Source organism: Mchenga conophoros, linkage group LG3, assembly GCF_057382185.1.
Source record: "Mchenga conophoros isolate Kocher_MC1m ecotype Shallow Benthic linkage group LG3, M_conophoros_male_GT1.1, whole genome shotgun sequence".
Lineage (NCBI taxonomy): Eukaryota > Metazoa > Chordata > Actinopteri > Cichliformes > Cichlidae > Mchenga > Mchenga conophoros.
In genome coordinates this window covers 80,155,672-80,180,572 of record NC_140528.1, presented here as the reverse complement: position 1 = coordinate 80,180,572, position 24,901 = coordinate 80,155,672, and the positions used below count along the sequence as shown (strand labels likewise).

At 41.0% G+C, this 24,901-nt stretch overlaps 1 protein-coding gene across 3 annotated transcripts in view; it reads right to left on the bottom strand.

Annotated features, from left to right (window-relative positions):
• Positions 1-24,901, bottom strand: part of sorcs2 (sortilin-related VPS10 domain containing receptor 2) — a 359,359-nt gene that overhangs the window by 28,660 nt on the left and 305,798 nt on the right. For all 3 annotated transcript variants that reach the window (XM_085267444.1, XM_085267445.1, XM_085267446.1), the window contains exons 9-13: positions 18,562-18,741; positions 11,877-12,023; positions 9,834-9,936; positions 3,568-3,644; positions 3,287-3,378 (exon numbers count right to left, since the gene is read on the bottom strand). In XM_085267444.1, the coding sequence (XP_085123570.1) occupies positions 3,287-3,378; positions 3,568-3,644; positions 9,834-9,936; positions 11,877-12,023; positions 18,562-18,741 (599 nt within the window). The remainder of the gene's footprint in view (positions 1-3,286; positions 3,379-3,567; positions 3,645-9,833; positions 9,937-11,876; positions 12,024-18,561; positions 18,742-24,901) is intronic.

Below are 24,901 nucleotides of genomic sequence, written 5' to 3'. Positions count from 1 at the left end.
TCATCACTAAGTGCTTAGAGCGACTGGTCCTAGCACACTTCAAATCCTGTCTCCCCCCCACCCTGGACCCCCACCAATTCGCATACCGCCGGAACAGGAGCACAGAGGATGCAGTCTCCATCGCAATGCACTCTGTCCTCTCACACCTGGACAACAACAACACCTACGCCAGAATGCTGTTTATAGACTTCAGTTCAGCATTCAATACAATCCACCCCTCACAACTCATCAGGAAACTGACAGACCTGGGTATCAGTTCCCTCATCTGCAAATGGTTACTGGACTTCCTGACCAACCGCCCCCAACATGTCCGGCTGGATAACCGCTGCTCATCTACCATCACAATGAACACCGGTGTACCACAAGGCTGTGTGATGAGCCCTTTCCTCTACTCCCTCTTCACCCACGACTGCAGACCTGCTGATGGTTCCAACACCATCATTAAGTTTGCAGATGACACCACGGTGATTGGCCTCATCAGTGACAACGATGAGGCCGCCTACAGGGAGGAGGTGGATCGTCTGGCTGAGTGGTGCGACACAAACAACCTGCTGCTTAACACCGAGAAGACCAAGGAGCTCATCGTGGACTACAGGAGGAATGCTGACCCACATCCACCCATCCACATTAAGGGGACGGCTGTGGAGCGTGTGAGCAGCTTCAAGTTCCTGGGAGTCCACATCTCCGAGGATCTCACCTGGACGACCAACTGCTCCAAGCTGGTCAAGAAGGCTCACCAGCGCTTCTTCTTCTTGAGGACTCTGAGGAAGAACCACCTGTCCTCAGACATCCTGGTGAACTTCTATTGCTGCACCATCGAGAGCATCCTGACCAACTGTATAACAGTCTGGTACAGGAACTGCTCTGCCTCGGACCGGAAGGCGTTGCAGAGGGTCGTGAAAACTGCCCAGCGCATCGCCGGAGCACCACTTCCTACCATAAAGGACATCTACAGGAAGCGGTGTCTGAAAAGGGCTGGGAAAATCATCAAAGACCCCAGTCACCCATCACATGGACTCTTCACCCTCCTGCCCTCTGGGAGGCGCCACAGGAGCCTCCGGACTAAGACCACCAGGTACCGGAACAGCTTCTTCCCCACAGCTGTCAGACTCCTGAACTCTGCCTCCTGACATCTGACCCACGTTAAACTCATGGACTGAACATACACACACCCACAATGGACAACTGTACCCTCAAACACAATAATAACATGGACTGAACCACCACTCACAACCACCAGCACTTTATATAGCCTCTGTAGAAACTATCTACACCCTCACTTATCTTAACTGCACTAATGTATAGCTCTGTGTAAATAATCATTCTGTACATTCGATAATCTTTAATCCTACAACTGTTTACAACTTGCATAGTTCCCATTTCTGTATAGCTGTATATCCCAGTTCTGTAAAGTTATTTATCTCATATTCTGTATAGTTTTTCATATTTATATCCTGTTCATATCCTGTACATAGCTTGTACTCACTACAGCCTGTACATACTTATAGTTATAGAATATTCACAACATACTTCATACCGTGTACATTATAACATACCATAATAGACCCATTTCTGTAATATACTCACATATCTATATTATTGCTAATATATATTGTAATATATCTATATCACTAAAGCACTTCTGGATGGATGCAAACTGCATTTCGTTGCCCTGTACCTGTGCATGTGCAATGACAATAAAGTTGAATTCTATTCTATTCTATTCTATTCTAAACAAGTCTCAACTACAAAAAAGAAAGGAATAACCTTTAGACCTTTATTATAACATTGCTAGTTAATATGGTTAAGTGGCATGCATTATTTTTCCATTGAAGGTATGATTGATTATAATAAACTAGTTTGCAAAGAGTAAACTTTGATTTGGCTTTGGCATTTGTCTGGCAGATGCACATTACCCTGCCATGCCAGCTAAATTAAGCATGAAAATCAAGCTTGGATATAGAATTATAGCTTTAAAAAGGCTACATAAGGACTTGCAGGACTGAAAAATTATCCTTTTTTCTAAAAGTCTGTAAATGTGACCGGCAACTTAAAGAACAAAATTGTATTTTGTCATAATAATAATAATAATAATAATAATAATAATAATAATAATAATTGTTGTTGTTGTTGTTGTTGTTGTTATTGTTATTGTTATTATTATTATTATTATTATTATAGGGTCTTTATGTTACAATATAAGGCATCCTTGAGGTGACTGTGTTTTTGATTTGGCACCATACGAATAAAACTTAAAATTGGAAAATTGAACAATAATGTTTAGTGTGTGGCTCTCACTCTTAGTGCTATAACATAGACGTGAAAGTGAGAATTTTGGGGGGGTCAAGGAATTCATTTCTGACTCCAGAACAAACTATACAAAAGGAGTGAGTCTTGGAAGTAAGAAATATCAGATTACATTATTTTGATTTTACATAATAAAGTGGTAATAATGAACATTCACACTTCTATTACTTAAGAAGTTCCCTTTTTACCCAAGCCAAAGTGAGGGAAGAATGTCAAGGACTCTGTTCCTATCCGAAAAGTCATTTGATTTAAATTTGTGATAAATGCTTTTCTTTTTTCTTTTTTTTCCTGAGCACTGTCTTATCTATGCGCCCTCATTATTTGATCCTTATTTATTAAGGTCAGTGAGATATTATCTTGCTGAGGTAGAAACTGTATTTGTGAACTAAGGGGAAGGAGAGAGAATCGTTTTTAAAAAATTCAAGGTACCGTACCAGAAATCGAAACTTTTTCAAAATCTACAAGTATGCAATTATACTAAGCAACATTTATATAAGAAATGCACCCAAAACATAATACTTTGCAGGGGTTGTTACATTTGCAAAAACGGTATAAACATCTCAATTCAACGTCTGCATAACAATGATCGCATGGCATTTTGAACATCCACTGACTGACTCTACATTGGAGTGAGTGTTTCTTTACTGTTAATCATTTTTACTTTTGTCTCCCGTTGATTTAACATCTCCTTGATTACTTCGTTTTTTTCCATTTTGTCAGTCATGCATATAAAACTAGGGCTACAATTAAAAGCATACTTATTGATTGACTGTCACAGGCTTCTAACGGATGATCACTGCTACCAGTGAATTTCAGAATAAATCATTCCATTAACTTTCATTATATTGATTATAACTGATTTTGGTGACACTAAAAGGCTTTAATAAGAAGCCAATCATGAAAAAAATCACACTCCATTAAACAATGTCTTATAGCAGCAGCAAGGAGTAAGCATTACTGTCTTTGTCTGTAATCTTACTTGAGTATCTTGAGGGGAATCGAGGTATCTTTGATGGCAACGATGACACCACCGTGGTCCAGATACAGGATATGATGCTCCTCCTCAAACACCTTTCAAAAGCAACATGTTTAGAAATAACAAAAGGCATGACAGTCAAAGGCTAATAAACAATTTGAAATGATAGATATAATATACTTTTTTATCCTCTCAGATTCTCCTCAGTGGAAAGCTGAAATGGTGAGGTCAGAATGGGAAGAGTGAAGCAGTATAAAAGAAGAATTAAGAGAGAGGATGTGTACCTGTCTCCACGTCTTTCCGCAGTCTGAAGAGATATACATTTCTTCCTTATACTCTACTAGCTTGGAGCCCAGGTTACCTGAAGGCACAATGAGGAATGGAGAATTTTATCAGGCATGAAGTGAGCCTTCATGTGGGGCAGGCAACAATAATGGATTCAAACTGTGTTAGGGATGCTAGAAAGGGAATAACTGAAGAGACAAAGTCACAAAGGTTGAGCGCTCCTCGAGAACTTTTTATTGCTGTGTGTGGGGTTTTTTTTGTTTGTTTTTTTTACATTTGGCCAAAAGGAGAGAATATGTTTGAATTCTGAATCTGCCAAAATTAGCTAAGATATAAAAAAGGATTTATCTCTTTCTCTGATCAAAGCTGGAGGCGTATATTTGAATATCGGAATAGATTTTCTAATTTAGTAAAGTTACGCTTTAAACCCGAATATCTTAAGGGTTTAGAGTTTGTACTTCTTTTTTAAATTAAAATGTAGCTACAATGTGTGTGCTTCAGTAACACGTCACTAATTTTAATAACTTTTTTGGTAATGTTGTTGCTATAAAGTTTCCAGACAACCAGTGAAGACCCCAACAGGTTATACAGACGTATGATGTATGTTTTGTGAAAAATTAATTTAGCCAATGAAGATGTCACCCACTGGTTTCTGGACTAATTCGGAAGGTTAAAGGTTATTTTTTGGTTATTTTTTTCAGATATCAGTGGAAGAGTGCTGGAGAAGTGGGCAGCCCTGGTACCTCCTAAATAAGAGTCCACGTATTTAGGAGCCAGGTTAAGGCAGGTACTTAAGGGGCCAGGATGTCTCCTTCTCCAGGCCTCTGTCATCTTCCCCCAACCTATGAGGGTCATACACGATTCCAGTAAGGACTCGAGGTGGTATACCGTAGGCTATGGTTATAGGGCCATACACAGTCCAAAATCAACCAGAATCGGGTTTGCCTCGGGAATTTGGTTGAAGCATGGTGGGTGAGTATTAAGTGTGTGAATGGGAATGTGCAAATGTAGTACCACTTAAATTAAATATAAGTGCAAAACAATGACTACAACTATGCCTTACAGTATGCATCCACTGATTCTAAGTACAGATTGGACAGAATAATAAGTTAGTGGGGCAATATCTGACGGTGTGCTCTGAATGCTGATGTGAGGTCATGTGATACTGTAGAGAGGGACACTTGTGTTGGTGAAGAGAACACCAGTTGCTGGTGGTGAAGAGCTGCTGGGAAATGGCTTTTCAGGCAGCCCATTACAAACCCATACCTGGCCTGTAAACTATGAAAAGAATAGGCCTGATTTTACTGGCATTTGTGCTAGTGCAACACTAGCATTTGTGCTATTGTTGCCTATCCTGTCCTGAATGCCAGCTGGTTAATCCAGTGTCTATGCCAAAATCACCTCGACACCTCCTAACCCTCATGGAAGTCCCAGTCAAGTGTATTATTATGAACTTACACAAGGTAAGAGCTTTATTACAGGGGACCAAGTCAATTCAAATGAACTTATTCTGCTCTACATAAATAGACAAGAGCCTATTTAGGTCACACATATTCCCAAGTGGGGATTGTTTATTATGAAGTTGTGTGAACTGACAGAGGCAGAGCAACTTAGATTTACCATTTCAACTTCCTAAAAGCATGGAAGAAGGCGAAGCTTGTGTCTCTGGTGAGCTAGGTGAACGTGCTTCCCTGTGATAACCATCTCTCACCGGCTGAGAGTGCATATATAGCTAAGTTGCAACTGAGCTATATCTGATGCGTTTTTTCTCTGGGGCCAGGTTGCACTAACCTCATAAAGTATATTTTGGTAACTTTCCCAAGGCTGTCAGTTCAGTTACAACCCTATAGGCTGCAAAAACACCAAAGCAAAATGGTTCTCAAAGAATTGAAGGCAATGCTGGAGATGGGGCATATAAGAGTCACTCAGTTTCTGATATAGTCCCATTGTTCTTGTTGTGGTTGTCTAAGGGTGGGCCTAGCTTGGAGAGCATGGCACACCTTGATGCAGCTCAGTGTCCTGTGGTAACTGTGGGCAGGGATAGCTCAGTAGGTAGAGTGGTGGCCCCATGATCGGAAGGTCGGGGGTTCGATTCCCCTGAACAGCTACCCTGAGGTACCCCTGAGCAAGGTACCATCCTTACACACTGCTCCCTGGGCGGCCAATGGCTGCCCACTGCTTCACTGAATGAATGGGTTAAATGCAGAGAGGAATTTCCCCACGGGGATCAATAAAGTACACTTTCTTTCTTTTCTATATAAATAAAATTCAATTCAAAAACTATACTGTGTGTCTTTGTTTCTGTGAGAGTTTTTTTTTTTTAAGCAGAAATGGGCTTTAGTAGAAAATCAAAAGTGTGACTTAAATGGCTTGTTTTCTCTTTTTCACAAACAGACACAGGCAGCTTACTCAGTGACTTAATTTCATTTTCAAGCCTTTTTTGCTTTCTGTCAGCAATGCCCCCACAAAGACAAATATAGTAAAGTATCCAATAAATAAAATTGCTGGCAGTTTAGTAAACTCCACCTTGTGTAAAAGTCCCCAGGCATGAAGCAGTGTGGCAGCAGTTTTATACTCCACCACTGCACAGACAGAAAGGAACAGCCAAAGCTTTTCCCTTGGTAAATTAACTGTATTTTTTCTCTGGAGGAAAGGGGTTTTCTTGCCTAACCATGCAAACTCTTTACATAAATACTGTGCAAAAATCTTGAGCCACACCTTATTTCTTTATATTTTGATAGGAAAATGGGAAATTGCTGGGAAATACAATATAAAAGAAAAAAACCTCAAATTTGTTCAGTTGTAACAAACTTTATTCACCTTTATTCTTCAGCACAGCCTGAATTCTCTTAGGCAAGCTTTCTTTTTGTCATTCCTTTAAGTTGTCTTCAGGAATAGTTCTCCTTGATTCTTGAAGGACATTCCAAAGATCCTTTTGAGATAGTGGCTGCTTTTTCTCTGTTCTCTGCTAAGATGACCCCACACTGATTCAGTTACATTGAGATCTTAGCACTGGGGAGGCCAATACATGACTGGTAATGTTTCATCGTGGTTTTTTTATAATTAGGTATGTTTTTACTGCATTGGCAGTTTGTTTGGAATACTTGTTACACTGAACAATAAAGCCATCTGTGATGGTTTGGTACTGAATTTCAGTCAGTGGTGTTGGAGATCTTGTCAAACCTGATGAACTTATGAATACAGAAAACACTGTCTGATTTTGATCTGGCTTGCAATATCAAAAGTGCCTGGAAAGCAATTGGCTAATGGCCAATCATTTTTCAGCCCGATAATTATTCCAAACCCACTTCCAATGCTGTAAAAATATACCTGGATAGAAAAACGCACAGTTGAACACTATCACACATGGAACCCAGAACTTAACATTACTGAAGCAGTGTGGGAAAGGAAAAAAAGGCAGCGAACATCCTTGGAGAGTTTAGGCTGTGCGGAAGAATAAAGGTAGTCATCTCGAATCTTGACTTTCAAGCTAGACAAAATTGTACAAACTCTGGGTTTTGCCTTTTAAATTATATTTACATGATATTGTATTTGTACAGGTTTCAATAGATCGCTACATTGGCAAATGAAGACTCAAGACTATTTCATTGGATGGATGGCATGGATAGACTTTTCCATCTCACTTTATATTAGGGGCTTGCTGCTGTACTGCTTCCATGTCACTCTACCCATCCTCCTCATTCACACCAGCCCTTTGCATGTCCTCCATCACAGCATCAGCAAATCTTCTCTTTGATCTTCTTCTCTTCCTCCTGCCTGGCAGAGCCATATTTAATATTCTTTGTCCAGTATATCCACTATCCCTCCTCTGCACATGTCCAAACCATCTCAGCCTTGGCTCTTTGTCAACCTGAGCTGTCCCTCTGATACACCGATCTACTCTGATATACTGTAAGTTTCGGGCTATAAGGCGCTACTTTTTGCACAAGCTTTGAACCCTGCGGCTTTTAGTCAGGTGCGGCTTTTCTATGGATCATCCATGACTTTTGTGATATCGTAAGACGATTGTTTTGGTTGTTCCGCTGTTGTACGGCACTACGTTGCCTGGCGGAAGGGCATGTGATCAGACACACAAGAGTACAAGGGTAGAAGAGTGGTAACACTGGTCACATGTCCGTCCGCCAGGCAACGTAGTGCCGTATGAAGTAGCGCGAAAAACAAACTTGATTAGCAAGGCTCTCAGCGAGGGAAATAGAGCTGCTGCACGTACCCTTGGTATAAACGAATCAATGGTGAGACGCTGGAGACGCCAGCGTAAAAAACTAGCTCGGTCCAAAAAGACGAAAAAAGCTTTCAGAGGAAATAAGAGCAGATGGTTTAAACTTGAAGACTGGATGAACACACAGAGAGCAAACGGGCGAGGTGTTTCAACTGTGCAGATCTGATTAAAAGCCAAAACAGTCGCCAACGAAATGAAGATAGAAAATTTCAGAGGTGGGCCATCCTGGTGTCACAGATTTATGAAACGAAAAGGACTGTCCATCAGGGCACGGACGACGGTGTGTCAGCAACTCCCTTCCGACTACGCAGAGAAAATAACAAACTTCCGCAAATTCACACTAAGAAATAAAAACAAATGTATTCCATCGGACCGGATGAGATCATAAACATGGATGAAGTGCCGTTGACGTTTGACCTGTTAATAAGCAAGGTGAATCAACCATCACGGTGAGAACCACTGGCCATGAGAGAACAAATTTCATTTGTGTGCTGGTCTGCACAGCATCAGGGTTTAAACTTCTGCCAATGGTGATTTTTAAGCGAATGACTGTGCCAATAGAAAAGATCTCTGCTAAAGTCAACAAGAAAGGGTGGATGGTGGAAAGCGTAATGAAGGAGTGGCTGCAAGAGTGCTATGGGAAGCGACCTGGAGGATTCTTTCCCCCAAAAAAAGCGTTGCTTGTTTTGGACAGCATGAGGGCCCATATCACAGATTCTGTGAAAGCAGCCATTAAGAGCACAAACTCGATTCCAGCTGTGATTCCTGGAGGCACAATGAAGCACCTGCAGCCACTCGACATAAGTGTGAATTGTGCGTTCAAAGTAGCACTACGCGTTCAGTGGGAGGCGTGGATGATGAGCGGCGATAAATCATTCACCAAAACTGGTTGCATGCGAAGAGCAAGTTTTGCCCAAGGCTGTCAGTGGATTCTGACAGCATGGAGAAGTGTGAAAACATCCACGATCACCAACAGATTTTGAAGGGCTGGACTGCTGCGTGATGGAGAGGGGGACACCGCCATGGCCCTTCAGAGGGTGTTCAACTCCGACACTGACAACGAGGATTTCTTTGGTTTTGAAAGCGACAACGAAGGAGAGAAGCGGAGAGTGGATGACGAAGCCATCCTAAGCCTGTTTGTTTCCGACACTGGAGAAGAGGACTTTGGTGGTTTTAGTGCGCAGGAAGAAGAGAAAGATGGTGGTGAATGACTGACTTTTCTTCTTGTTAAAGCTGTGTCACTGCACCTGAGCCTAAAAGGTAGGCCGAATCTATTTTTCTGGTGTGCTGTAGGTCATTGTTATACACTACATTTGTTACTCGTTTATAAAGCACAGTACATGTTTCGTACTTGTAATTACCTGTACTTGTATATATTAATCAAAGGGATGTGTTCCCAAACAGCCATCTCTTTCCTGATAATCCCCTTTGTGCATATTCTCTTACATATGGTAAGTAAACATTAAAACACCTGCGCCTTTCAGTCAGGTGCGGCTAATGTATGTACAAAACAGAATTTTCCCCTGATTTTAGCTTGTGCAGCTAATATTCAGGTGCGCTTTGTAGTCCGGAAAATACGGTACTCATTTCTAATCTTGTTTATCCTGGTTACTCTCAATGAAAACCTGCTCCCTACTCTCACTATAGATCAAAATGTTGTCTGCAAACATCGTAGTCCACAGAGACTCCTGCCAGACCCCAACCTGACTCAGACCTCAATCACCACAGAAAACAAGAAGGGGCACACAGCTGATCCTGGATTTAATACCACAGCCACCTTGAACCCCTCTGTAATTCCTATGACACATTTTGCCATTGTTTTGCTGTCCTCATACATCTCCTGCACCACCCTCACATACTTCTCTGCAAATCCCAACTTCCTCTCAGCACCCTATCATACACTTTCTCTAAATCTACAAAGACACAGCCAACCCCTCTAGAAAATTCAAGAAACAAGTTACATAAAGTGAAAACAAGTGGAGGAAGCTCATAAAAAATTACATAAATAAAAATAGGTTTACTTACCAGCACCCATAATAAGACCGGGAGCAGAGTCTTTGGTGTGGACAGTCCCAGACACATAGGGGTTGTCTGCCCAGCGCAAGTGGAGGTGGAGGTGACAGTCCGGCTGCAGAGGAGACACATGTAGAAAGAACTTAGGAAGCACTCAGATCCACCCACCAAAACAATGTTCAATGTGGCCCAAAGTACTTAGAGTAAAATAGTGGGTCTACTGAATACCGGAGCACTCGCTCAGCAATATTTAATGAGTCTTACGACAGATACCTGATTATCCCACTGCAAACTAATCGCAGTTCAAAAGGGTTTTAGTTCTGTTAATCAAACTGTATTTGTGACAGATATTTAATGAATGATAATTCATTTCAAATATGAGAATCAGAGTGGAGAGTCACCAGTGCAAACGTTAGGCATTTTATGAATTACATTTCCACTTGTTGCTTCAAACCCTAATGCCGAGGATGTTGACTGCAGTTTCAATAGAAATGTATTGTTTTGCACAAAAGATTGTCATGAACTGTTTCTGATAATATATCAAAAACCAGTGTTTGCAAATAGCTGGAAAGCAAGTTTGATCTATAAGAACCTGAAGACTTGTTGGTTGCATCAGATCATTACTCACCAAGATCCATCTCTGTTTTATGAATTACAAACAGTATATTACATCACTTTGGCTCATTCCAAAATAGGGTTTTCAGTATGCTTTCTCATAGATTCCAAAGCAGTGAAGACAAATTGTTGGTTAGGTAGCACAGGACATATTCTTCAGCAGTGTAAGTTAAGTACCATCAGAGGTGTAGTGCTGTTTGTCTAAACACTGTTTTAAAAAATGTTAGTGTGTCTGACTTTACCTGTACCAACTGTACCTACAACTAGCTGTTTTACAACTACTCTTTCAAGAATTTCTGAAATAAAAAGAAGGCTGGCGATTGGCCTATAATTAACTAAAACAGCAAGTGCTGGCTTTTTAAGTAATGGTTTAATTTTTGCCACCTTAAAAGCCTGTGGCATGTAGCATGTTACACTGATCACATTTAAGATCGACGCAATCATTAATGGTAGGAGTTTTATAGGAATGGGGTTTAAGAATGGGAACAAATTAACCTTTTATACCCTATGTAATTTTGCCAGTGTCTGGCTATATGTGCTTTGTGCAGAATTGCTCAGTAAATATATAAAAATCTTTTAGCATCTGCACATTTCTTTGTGGTGCTTCGTGGAGCACGCAAACTACAACACACCGCATTCCGAAACGATAAACCTCTCCTGTGTATAGAGGTCATTTCTCTTAAACAGTCTCTGTCAGGTAATGGCTACAGCTGACAGCACGTGCCTGTTACACTGACATATAGATAGTAGATAGTACATCTGCTATCTGGCTTTGTCTATCTCTGTGAGTTGTGATGTCAGTGAGGCAATACATGTGATGTCAGCTTTTGAAATAAAGCCGCCTCTCTGACTGATAGATGTAATAACTGGAATCCAGGCAAGGTAATTCTGTTGAGGTATGGAAGAGGCTAAAGGGAAGAGAGGTCAATATCAGAGCGACCAACCACGGCTCAGAGATGGTAAATGAGTCTCAAACTGATATCTGTGTCCTACCTCCAGATGTGTCAGCTGACTGAAGCGATGGTTCAAATAAAAGAACAGACTCACACCCCCTCTATCTCCCTGCGAGGTATGATGTATGGATATCAGACTGTGGGTGACTCATTGCTCTTTGCTGACTAGCCTACCCCTACAGCAGCAACTTTGACAAGATGGATGGCAAAGCTAGGAGGGCATCTCAAACACATCCTTCAATGTACAACACTCATCCTTCCTTCGCTTACTTTATGCTTACACTCTGAACAACCTAGTCAACAGGTCTGAACAGTCTGATTGATTGCTGCTTGTGCAAGATTGCATCTGCACTTCAGTTTATAGATACAAAGTCTAAGCCAAGTGTCTACTACTACTATGTACAATATGCATGACTATGTGCAGTACTAACGTACTCTGTAAAAATCTGTATTGAGTACAGACTAGTTTGGTTAGATGGATGCTTACCGCTTTGCAACTGACAGGTTTGCCATTCATGTCAGTGGTAGGTGGGGCCAAGGGTTCCCAGTCACGTCCTTTGTTGTAAGTTATTACAGTTGCCACTCTTCCATCAATTTTCTGGTTTGCCAAGAAGACTCCTTTGATTCCACGTACCTGACAGAATGAGATAGATTTTTCATAGCTTGGGTTAATTTTGCAAAAAGTTATTTCTGTTGCCCTTTTAAAGAAATCTTTGAACATGATGCAAGTCATTTTGAAAAAAAATGTGGTATATATGTAACTACTGCTTAATCTTCTGTCAGCTGCTCCCTCTAGGGCAGGGGTGGGGGAACTCCAGGCCTCAAGGGCCGGTTCATTACTTGGCCTCTGGAGAACTTCAAGACATGTTGAGGAGGTAATTTAACCATTTAAATTAGCTGTGTTGGGTCAAGGACACATCTAAAACCTGCAGGACACTGGCTGTCGAGGCCTGGAGTTCCCCTACACCTGCTATAGGGGTTACCGCAGCAGATCATCTCATCCTATCCCTAGAAGGTCACCCCAAATGACAATCTTAATATATTCTACCATCTCTATCTCTGCCTCCTGTCTTTTTATTAATGTCACCATCTCCAAAACATACATCATACTAGGTCTCAGTACCCTCTTACAAATCTTTCCTTTCATTGTGTTGATGCATGCTCAATCATCCAGGTAAGGAAATCCCCCAAAACTGATTCTGGATGATCATGTTTACTGTAAACCAACACATACCAGTATGTAAGATTTGATCATTATCATCCACTGGAGCACAAACTGGGTGTCATCAGGGCTATACAACACAGAGTGAACACAATCCCCACGGATACAGCAGCCAGGGAAGCAAGAATCACTTGGATGTGCGAGGAAACATTTTTCCCACTGAAAAAATTACGTCCAGATGAACAGAATCAACTTTATGGGCTTTCCTTTTATTCTTGCTACCTCTCACAGAACAAGAATTTATGTTAACTACTAAAACAAAATGTGACACAGATGCTAAAATAAAGACAAAGTTGTAAATTCAATCAGCTGACTGACAGCAGCTTAACATTGGCTAATACTAAGCTAGAGGTCATGTGAAACTTGTAGTTCAACAAGCAAAGGGAATGTTCTCTTCCAGCTGAGTCACTCAGTAGAACACATGTGGTATGGGATATCTCGCAGGATCTTTTTGGTGTAGTGGAAGTAGATCTTTTTTCTTTGCTCACTGCCCCTACTTCTCCATAACCAACTATTATTGCACCTCTGGGGATGAATGCGATAGCGCATGTTCCTTGACATGTTCCTGTATGCCTTTCCCCCAAAGGAAATGATACCAGTAATTCAAGAAAGAGTGTCTCAGCAGTGCCTCTCTCAGATTCTAGTGGCCCCTTGGTGACCAGCAAAGCTGTGGTATGCAGAGATAATCAGTGTGTTGGCAGTGAGGCCGTCCTCTCTGCAGGACCTCCTCTCTCAGGTGGGAGGGGAGGTGATTCATCCATGCTCAGAACTATGGCAGCTGCATACTTGCCTGTTGAGAGGTCAAACTTGGTAACCAGGTCTTCACCCACATGTGGCGGCAAAAATTTAGAGTGCTGGAGCTTCATATACTAGAGGCTTGTATGCATACAAACAACAGAACTTTGAGCAATGGAGCCAAAACCGACGCATTCTCCCATTCCAGTGCTCTATTGTGGATGTTTTAAAATTCCTGCAGGGACTGCTGGATAAAGGTCTTACCTTTTCTATCATTAAATTTTTTTGACATCTATATGTGCTAATCATAATTGCTTTAATGGGGGTCACAGCAGGTATACAGTGCACCAACTGAATCTTTAAGTCTGTATATATGAAGTTCCTTTCATATAAGACTACGTTGCTTCTTGCTTTGGGTTCTACAAAGCCAGTTGGTGACATTCATGCTTTGCCTTCTTGAACACAGTTTTCTGTTGGCCTCAGAGTTATACTATGTATGAATGTAACATTTACCTAAGGTTATTCCTGTGGCTTGTAGCTCTCTGAAATTTGAGCTTCTGAGTTTCTGCCTCCTTCCTTTGGCTTCTGAGGAGCAGAGGAGGCTGCTTTTTCTGTGTCTGGTGTGAGTACTGAATATATACATTGACTGCACTCAGAATGTGTGTTTATCTGACCAGTTGATTGCCTGCTTTGCTAATCCAGTCAGTAGTAGAGCTCTTTCTAAACAGAAGCTCTCCCAGTGGATTATGAAGGCTTACTGGCATAACGCTCCAAGAGTCTCTCTTTGCCTCTGGGTGTGAGAGCACATTTTATTTATTATTATTGTATTATTTTAGGTATTTATTCTGTTATGTTGCCCGGTCTTATAATAGAATACACCTTGAGGCGACTGATGATTTGGGGCTAAATAAATAACGCTGAATTGAATATGAGGTAATGAATGAGAATTGGGAAATTCAGGGGCTCTTTTTAAAGGGGTCATTGTGGATGATATTTATGCTGCAAACATGTTCAATTCTATCACTTAGAAGTGATCGCTCCTTCATTACCTTATTTTGTCCTTTCTGCTTAGTCTACAATGCACTAGGTCCCACTTAGGTCTGGTGGCTGCTTTCCGGGGCCTGTATATATTTCCCACACTATATGTGTTGTACCAAGTAAAATGACTGAAAAGGAACAAAGTGTGATGTCTGTAACTTCTGTTCCCTCAAGGAGCAGAATGAGGTAGACTTTCAGGATACTCCTCTGTGTAGCATAGCTCAGTGAAGGGCAGCTACAAAACTGAGGGATGACAGCGATGACAGGGTTGTGTAAGTGTGGGAAGAGCTGTGCATATGTCATCACATCATCTGCCTTAAAGGTGTGAATACAGGTGTCTTTGGCCAGGGCATGCAGGGGTGTGATAACCCACAATATACAGTATGTGTTTTACCTCATTGATGTCCTACAAGGAACAGAAGCTATAGACATTAACACTTTGATTTATTGCTTTTTTATGTGTGCTAGTTCAGTTTTTAATATTACCGGTACTGGTTTTATGTTGTAATCTAGATAAAGGAATCTAAAACTGGAATTTAATGTAACTTTGAATTCCAGAGTCTGAGTCATAATATCAAATAGAATATGCCGTTTAACCATCATTAAGGTTTAAACCACTGGACTGTTAAAGTTTAATTCACAGAAATCAATATCTACTGCATAGTTTTTGTGGCTGTGATATTGTTAGCTTTAGGTTCTGAAGATAAAATATAAAAGACTGAAACAATAATGAACAAAAACATTTAGACCAAGCCAGGCAGCATATCAGATATGTCTGCTTCTATAGCCTTCCTCAGCTCTCAGTGGCACTGATGTCCACACAAGAGAAACAAATCGTTTAAATCAAAGTACATAAGCCTGCCTGTATTCTCTTTGTACGTCTGGCTTCAAACCTCTTCCTGTCTGTATTTTATAGTCCTTCTGCTTCAATCTGTCTTTATTCATCCAACATATATTGTTCACCTCTCTATCTATATCTACAGCCTGTGACGAAAGCGCAGCCCAGAGCAAGGGATGACACATGGGAAGGAGGAGATGATCCACTGCCTATTCTTTCCCCTCTAACGCTCCCTCTCTCTTTCTTCCTCCACCCTTTGTGTCACGTCTTCTGTGCCCATTTATCTGGAGAAATTGGCAAAAGACTCAGGACATACACAAATGAACAAATACATAGCATAGCTGCCTTGTAATGTGAAAGTTTTCCTGGCATGCTTAATGTGGAGAAGAGTAAGGAATTAACGTTTAACTTGGGTTTATACAGGGAGTGCAGAATTATTAGGCAAATGAGTATTTTGTCCACATCATTCTCTTCATGCATGTTGTCTTACTCCAAGCTGTATAGGCTCGAAAGCCTACTACCAATTAAGCATATTAGGTGATGTGCAACTCTATAATGAGAAGGGGTGTGGTCTAATGACATCAACACCCTATATCAGGTGTGCATAATTATTAGGCAACGTCCTTTCCTTTGGCAAAATGGGTCAAAAGAAGGACTTGACAGGCTCAGAAAAGTCAAAAATAGTGAGATATCTTGCAGAGGGATGCAGCAGTCTCAAAATTGCAAAGCTTCTGAAGCGTGATCATCGAACAATCAAGCGTTTCATTCAAAATAGTCAACAGGGTCGCAAGAAGCGTGTGGAAAAACCAAGGCGCCAAATAACTGCCCTGCCCATGAACTGAGAAAAGTCAAGCGTGCAGCTGCCAAGATGCCACTTGCCACCAGTTTGACCATATTTCAGAGCTGCAATATCACTGGAGTGCCCAAAAGCACAAGGTGTGCAATACTCAGAGACATGGCCAAGACGACCACCACTGAACAAGACACACAAGCTGAAACGTCAAGACTGGGCCAAGAAATATCTCAAGACTGGTTTTTCTAAGGTTTTATGGACTGATGAAATGAGAGTGAGTCTTGATGGGCCAGATGGATGGGCCCGTGGCTGGATTGGTAAAGGGCAGAGAGCTCCAGTCCGACTCAGACGCCAGCAAGGTGGAGGTGGAGTACTGGTTTGGGCTGGTATCATCAAAGATGAGCTTGTGGGGCCTTTTCGGGTTGAGGATGGAGTCAAGCTCAACTCCCAGTCCTACTGCCAGTTTCTGGAAGACACCTTCTTCAAGCAGTGGTACAGGAAGAAGTCTGCATCCTTCAAGAAAAACATGATTTTCATGCAGGACAATGCTCCATCACACGCGTCCAAGTACTCCACAGCGTGGCTGGCAAGAAAGGGTATAAAAGAAGAAAAACTAATGACATGGCCACCTTGTTCACCTGATCTGAACCCCATTGAGAACCTGTGGTCCATCATCAAATGTGAGATTTACAAGGAGGGAAAGCAGTACACCTCTTTGAACAGTGTCTGGGAGGCTGTGGTTGCTGCTGCACGCAAGGTTGATGGTGAACAGATCAAAACACTGACAGAATCCATGGATGGCAGGCTTTTGAGTGTCCTTGCAAAGAAAGGTGGCTATATTGGTCGCTGATTTGTTTTTGTTTTGTTTTTGAATGTCAGAAATGTATATTTGTGAACGTGGAGATGTTATATTGGTTTCACTGGTAAAAATAAATAAAGGCAGCACGGTGGCACGGTGGTTAGCACTGTTGCCGCACAGCAAGAAGGTCCTGAGTTCAATTCCAACTTCATTTCTGTGTGGAGTTTGCATGTTCTCCCCGTGTTTGCGTGGGTTCCCTCCGGGTACTCCGGCTTCCTCCCACCGTCCAAAGACATGAAGGTTGTGGGGATAGGTTAATTGATAAATCCAAATTGCCACTAGGTGTGAATGTGAGTGCGAATGGTTGTCTGTCCCTGTGTGTTGGCCCTGCGACAGACTGGCTATGACAGCTGGGATAGGCTCCAGCGCCCCCCGCGACCCTGAAAAGGATAAGCGGAAGCGAATGGATGGATGGATGGTAAAAATAAATAATTGAAATGGGTATATATTTGTTTTTGTTAAGTTGCCTAATAATTATGCACACACAAAATATCCCCCTAAAATAGCTAAAACTAAAAACTACTTCCAAAAACATTCAGCTTTGATATTAATGAGTTTTTTGGGTTCATTGAGAACATGGTTGTTGTTCAATAATAAAATCATTCCTCAAAAATACAACTTGCCTAATAATTCTGCACTCCCTGTATGTCCCCTGATCACTCAATATGGGTTAGAAGAGCTGTCCAGAAAAAATGACCCAGCTTCCTAAGCTTTGTAGCTTTGCCTGCCACCACCATGACCTAGGCTGGAAAACAGTTTGATTAAAAGATCCAAACGGGGTGCATTAATGGGTGGGTTATAAGGACACAGTGTACCCCTTCTGCAATCAACAGGAATTTTCTGTCATAAAAATAGTTTTTACATTTTGTCATTTTTTCTCCCTATTTCCCTCTTAAACCCACAGGTCTGCTTACAAAACTCTTTATTTTAATACTGTTTTGTGGAACTATAACAACTTTTTAGCCTGACTTCCTCATAAGGGACACATATAAAAACAGAAGACTTTAAAACATGTATTAAGATTCAGAGTCAAGAAACTGGTGTTTAGTTTAGAAAGAAAACAACATAGAGACGTTTGAAGTAAGAAACTACTTTGAAAATGGCCTGTATTTATATAGCGCTTTACTAGTCCCTTAAGGACCCTAAAGCGCTTTACACATCCAGTCATCCACCCATTCACACACATATTCACACACTGGTGATGGCAAGCTACATTGTAGCCACAGCCACCCTGGGGCGCACTGACAGAGGCAAGGCTGCCGGACACTGGCGCCACCGGGCCCTCTGACCACGACCAGTAGGCAACGGGTGAAGTGTCTTGCCCAAGGACACAACAACCGAGACTGTCCAAGCTGGGGCTCGAACCAGCAACCTTCCGATTACAAGGCGAACTCCCAACTCTTGAGCCACCATCGCCCCACTCGTTTCTCACAACAAAAAGTTAAAGTGCTTCCTAACATTCACATTACTCTTTTCTATTTTAAACTTTGCGCATGTTCAGGTCAATGAACATGCGCAAGGATATGGTTAACAATATTCTCTGTTTTTCTTGTACTGATTGTGTATTATAATACAGTTGCCCAGGCTTTGGATGTTATTTCATTAGAGAAATAATAGCAATTTGACAAGTAAATCACTTTTAAAGTGTTTTGAGTCTTTGTGCTTTAAAATTACAACCCCATCTTACCTCCAGAATGTCAATGAGAACATTCTCTTCTGGCTGCTTGGTGCTGCGAACATTTTCCAGGACGATGGAGTAGTAGATGCCTTCGGGATCTGACTGGTACAGGTTGTATGTGTCTGACTGGTACCACTCCTGGAGGGCGAGGAAGACCTGGTTCTCATCTGTGCTCACTATCTGAACATCCTAGAGAATGAAACAGAAAAATTAGTGCTCTTGGGAGTGAAACAAGAGAAAAGAAGCGTAAAAGAAGGAAACTGAATAAAGAGAATAAAGGGGATGGAATAACAAAGTAAGCTCAGAGAAAGAAAAGAGAAAATAAGGTAATAATGACAGATAATGAATACAAGAGAAATGACTGACAAAGAAAATGAAAGCAAGTAATGACAGATGGAGAGAAGACAGAAAAAAGAAACTGAATAAAGAAAAGAAAGGAGAGTGAGAATAGATAAATCAGTAACAGAAGCAAGTGTAATTCATAGAACTTTGACAGTGATTTGCAGCAAGCCAGGGAACATAATCGGATAAATACAAATGTAGAGAGTGAGGAAAAAACTCAACAGAAAACGGGGGAGATGACGAATAAGGGTTCTACCCACTGAACACTGTTTCCTGGAGTGTAGAATACCGTTAGGTGTATCTGACAAAGCTCTTGAGACTCTGATGAAAATGGTTTCATCACTCATGAAAGACTGTAATGAAGGATCAAAGAGCAATTCAGCACTTTCTCTCTATTAGTGATTACATTAACATAACATTTGGAGACGAAGCCAAGAAGGTGTGTCTATAATCACTGACACGCTTCCATCTTGTTTATGAAAAACACTCAAGCTCAATTACCCTTAGATTTATGGTGGTGGTTCCAAGTAATAGCAATATTGAAAGCCATATGCTGATCTTCATATTCATAAAGGTACTCTTTCTGAGTCACTCAGCAGCTTTCTGCAAATTGCAACAGTGCTGATTATGGACGGATGCTGTCTCAGGACCCATGGTGACACATTTGAAAGGACTGGGTACCTTTTAGCTTAATTTTTTTACTGTGCAGAATTAACATTGTGACCTGAAAACCACTAATGCTTCCCTGAAAGTAAAAAAAAAGTTCGATTTTTGAATCCAACAGAACTGTGAGCAATAAAAGACTTAACAACTTAAACACTTGTAAACACAAAGCTTTTAAACAGGACACATGGTATGGTCTTATAAGAGACTCTTGAGTCTTTTGCTATTTATGGCAATGCCAGCACACCTATTGTACCACAGTGTGAGATTGGTGCAAAAAGTGTTAAGCAGCTTATTAAATACAGCCGTATTTGTTACTCTGGGAATGGGAAGAGACAATGTTTGTATATAAAGAATTCTTCTTCTTTTATTTATTAAGGGACAAAGGTTAGCCAAGCCTGCCTGGCCAAGTGTGGAAAATGTAATTGTATTGCATTTGTATCCTTGAGCAACATACTGAATCCGTGTGTAAGTTCAAACAATAATGTAGACAGAACAATAGCAAACAAGGCAAGCAGTGCTTGTCTTGTGAAATCTAAAAATTGACATTAGTTCAAATGCAGCTGTTACGGTTGTTGATATGGCTAGGAGACGCTCCCTGTGGGAGAATGCTGTTGTTTCCCTTTCCCCCTTCCTGTCACGTCTTTCGGGTTCTGGGTGACGCAGCTGAGTAGCGTTACGGCTCGTTAGCCACGGGATCAAAACGGCCGTGTCTCACACGCTAGCCCCCCCTTCCCTGCGACGCGCTACGGCAGCTCGGAAAGGTTGAGCGGACTTCTGGAGGCTCTGAGCGGCGTGTGTGATAGTGTTTCTGTGCCCCTCTGCTGTTTGGGATATTGAGATCGCGGGGGACTGCCGTGGAAGCAGGTAGGGGGTTCTCCGCCATTTTTGTTTGACCAGTTTTCTCCCGTTTCATGGAAAGCCAGGGAGGTCGGGGTATTACTTCCCTGATCAAGAAAAAGAAAATACGACACCTGACCTCCCTGGTGTTTTGTTACTAGAATGGGGGAGGGTTTTTGTTTGTTATTTTGGCCTCGGAGACTCCGAAGCTTTTAGCTTCCCGGCTCAGCTGTGTGCTGCAAGTATTTTGCTTGGCTTGGTGAAATAAACCCCGTGAGCCTTCCAGTGACTGGTTTATGCGCGGTTACACTCTTTTCCCGTGTTCTTCCACTATTCCGAGAAAAGGTTGCACCTCTGGCCAGTGGCTATCCCGGGCTAAAGGGGACGGGGCGTAACAGTAACACAGTCTCTCTCCTTTCATCTCAAACAGCATTCTGTCCCACAGCCCCTCACCTTTTTGCATCTATCCTTCAAATCATTGCCAACTTGGGTTGATCTGATATCCTCGTGTTGGTGTTGTTCCCAGATCATCATACTAAATGTTGTTCCAGGATCAACATTGCAAGTGACCAATCAGAATGTTGTGACGTCATAGTTTTGCGACTTCGGGAAAAACCGGCGTAAAACAAAAAACTGTACTTAAGCTGCGTGAAACCGCCTCTGTCCGCCGATCAACAGACCCTGACCCTAACCCTAACTGTAACCCTTTAATAAACAGGAAGCAGAATTGATATTGTCCTTGCAACATTGGAATTTCATAAATGCACGAATGGCTTGGCGCGCAAAGGAATAACGTCACAACAATGTGATTGGTCACTTGCAATGTTGAACCTGGAACAACATTTTCATGATGGTCTGGGAACAACACCAACACGAGGATATCAGATCATCCGCCAACTTGTGGCTGCAGTTGACTATTGACAGTGCAAGCAGTCTCGACTCTGCTTTTGGCCAGATTCAGGTGCGTGTCCATATCCCGTTAAGAATGGCTTTAACTTTTCAAGTTCAAATGCAAACTGTGGCTGTTTGTGCATGGTGTGTGCATGGTGGACAAATCTCTGATCAGTTCCCCTCTTTGATGGGGAATTAATGGGAAACTGAGATGATGCCTCTGCTTTCACTGTTCTGAGATCAGTTGCCAGAACAGAACTAGGACTAGCAATTAAACAAGCACACACTGATACCTCAGCTTTCTTTGTACTAACCATCTTGGTCAACATGTGTGATGAAGATGAGTTGGGAGTAGTGTGAAAGGCACATCAGCAAGAAAAGCCTTGATGGTGCAGGGAAACCATCAGCTCCTGCTAAATCCTTCTTTATAAAACAGTCAATTTAAACAAATAAGGTGGTTTCCAAATACAACATCTTGTATTTGTTTATAATTCCATATTCACACTTATCAATGTCACACAATGCTTAAACCTATTAATTCAGATGTGATTTTAAAAATGTTAGAAATACATTTATTCTTTTTAAAATTAAGATTTAGGTCTTTTTCTGAGCTAAATAGTCCTACCCTACTGAAGCTTAAAGAGAATATAAAGTATTTAAAATGGGCTCAGTTTCAAACTTCTGCAAATAGACTAATGTGACTAATGGGGAATATTTTTCTGCAGGAGTACTTTTACTTTTTGAACCCGACAACACAAACTTTTGTGTCTTGAGGGGTTGTCATAATGTTTTCCTACTTTTGCTTGATAAATGGCTCTGAAAGAAATTCCTCCAGCAATTTTCATTGTCAGCAAATGGAAAATATTTGGGTGACAAATACAAAAGTAATATTTTACAATTCTTCAGCCGGGAAGGAGTGCAAAGAGGTGAAGATGTACAGAAAGAGTCTATCAGCATTTATTAAAGAATATCAAACAGGCAGCACGAGACAGATTAATCTGGTCTAACGTCCCTTATTAAACAGGCAACTCATTCCAACTCTAAATTAATGAGGCATACAGCAAAGTACAAGCTCTTTTTTGAGACACATAAGATTGGTGTCTGTGTGAAATTGGCTGTATGTTAGTTGGACAGGGACTATCTACGAAGTGCAACATCAAACGGCACAATACCTAAATATTCAACTGTAACTTCACTTTTTCTGTATACAGCCCATCTCTGCTGGTTCCACCTGTCCCCAGTTACTTCCCCGTGTCCTTTTTAGTCCTGGCTTTGCCTCACAGTCCTCGTCTGGATTTCTGTTTCATTTGTCTATTGGACTTTGAGTTCTTCTGGACTGTCTTATATGCTTTTTCAGCTCAGTTAAGTTTGTTTTTGTGGTCATTCTTATTCCTGCCAGTGTCTGCTAACTCAAAACAAATTAGTCTTTATTAACATCTACAGACTTCTGGCACTGCTCATGCATTAACATGCAAGACTGCTGCTCAAATTACACAAGACTGTGACAATGGCAATCAGTAAGTTAAACATTTAACCATAAAACAATGTCAAAATGCCTAATCAGCAAATCAAGTTGCCAACACTCAACCACAAACCATCAAAGAATATAACTATTATATGATGAAAGTAGAACATCGTTTGTTATGCTGCACGTTCCAGGCAGATATATTGTCATTCCTGTATAACACATTACCATGCAACACTGCCTCTAAATGAAAAAATAAATGAGCAGTCTTCATAATGACACCATCATGTTTCAGTTCAAACACAAATATTCCACCTCATTTACTTCTCCTTGCATCTTCAACTCCATATACCTTTTCTTTCTTTCTTCTTTATTCCAGTCCTCCATTAAAGCCCTGCGCTGCAGCCTGTTTTTGGCTGACAGTTCATCTGAGGCAGCAGTATGGAGCTTGGGAGGAGTTGGAACTGAAAAATGTCTAAACTTTAGCTTCAGATGCCTTTTTAACATTCAGAGATAGTCCTCCACCTACCAGAGGGACTAAAAAAACAACACAAAAAGAAGAAAAAAAACAATCATACACCAACACCAAGGACTGTTGGGGTGACAATGTAAATATATGCAGACAGTATTCATGGAAATGCTTGGGTGGAAGACCTCAATTTAGTGGCCAAACAGAGTAGGAAGGAAAAGAATATCCTGTGACTCAACTCAGGAATCGGATGTGATAAAGATGGAAAAAAGCACTGTTGTCTCAATATAGGTAAGGGTTATTAAAAAGGGAAACACATGAGCATATTTAATGGCCTGAGATACTACAGTATGTCCCACATTTTTTTTTCATCAATAAATCCTTATTGTAACAAGGATACATGCAATCTTAATTGTCTTTTAATTTTTAACACAAAAACAAAAAGCAGAATTGGTGAACAAAAAAAAGCCCAAAAGCGTTTTTGGTCATTTCAATGTGGACACACAACTCTGTGAAAATGATTGAAAACACTAGTGTGGACGTGTACAGTTTTCAGACGAAAACGCTGTTTTCAAATCTACCTGGGCTAGTGTGGATGTAGCCTTAGTGGGTTACCATGTGGCTGTGAGTGTCCTTTCCACACTCACATGCTTGATTTGCCTGCCTGATTGCGTGAGGCTGATCTGCCTGTCAACGATCAAGAATTCTGGAAATTGGCAGATTCTGGTCCCTTGTGGTGGGTGAAACTCTTGAAGTGGCAACCACTAGTGCTGAAAAATGAAGCAATTACAGAACTGATAGTTTCTCAGGTTCCCACTTGAGGCTTGTACTCATAGACTCCCATGTGTAAAAAAAAAAAAAAAAACAAAACACAACAAACAAAAAAAAAAAAAAACAGCCCCTCCATTAAAAAAACATTTGCTTAATATATACAGTAAAACCTCTTTACTCTAAGCTAGTAAAATACCTGAAGATTTTCATGAAATTAAATCTGCCATACGCTATAATATTAAAGTTCATTTGATGATCTGAACATTTTAGAGTAATAAATATGAAAGGAAGGAAGAGGGAAAATATTCTTTCACAGCGGTGTATTTCACTGTGTACTTGATCCAAACTCAGCACAGTGCTAATAACACTAGAAAGGCAAAGGCAGAACACTATAATGAGACGGTGCAGAATGTAAAGCTCAATTTACATTTACACATGAAAGGAAACTGTCTGGGTGCACATCCTGAAAAATCTACCAACCCTGTGTGGAGCAAAAACAAACCACAAGAATGAGTGAAAATAAGGATCCCCTGACTTTAAATTGTACACACTAGCAGAAGGAGGCATAAAATAAAATGAGGAAATTGTGAAAGTGAAAGATGTTTTCGTACATCTTGTTTTACATTTAGGTGAAAGAGACAGCAGGTTTTAATAATGTTATCAGACAACATTCACTATTAAAGGCATACGTACAAGACTGACCATCAATCATCTCACCCTTGCATATCCTAACAATCCTTTGTTTTGGATTTTCACAGTGACTTATACATTGTGTGCTCTGACTGCCTTGCTTCAGCCGTGCCTCCTAAAAGTTTTGTTTCCATACGTTGATGTTTACAGTCTATAGTAAAAGTATAGTAAGAGAAAAAGGTTTAACAGTAATCACTTATAATCATGTAGCCATGATT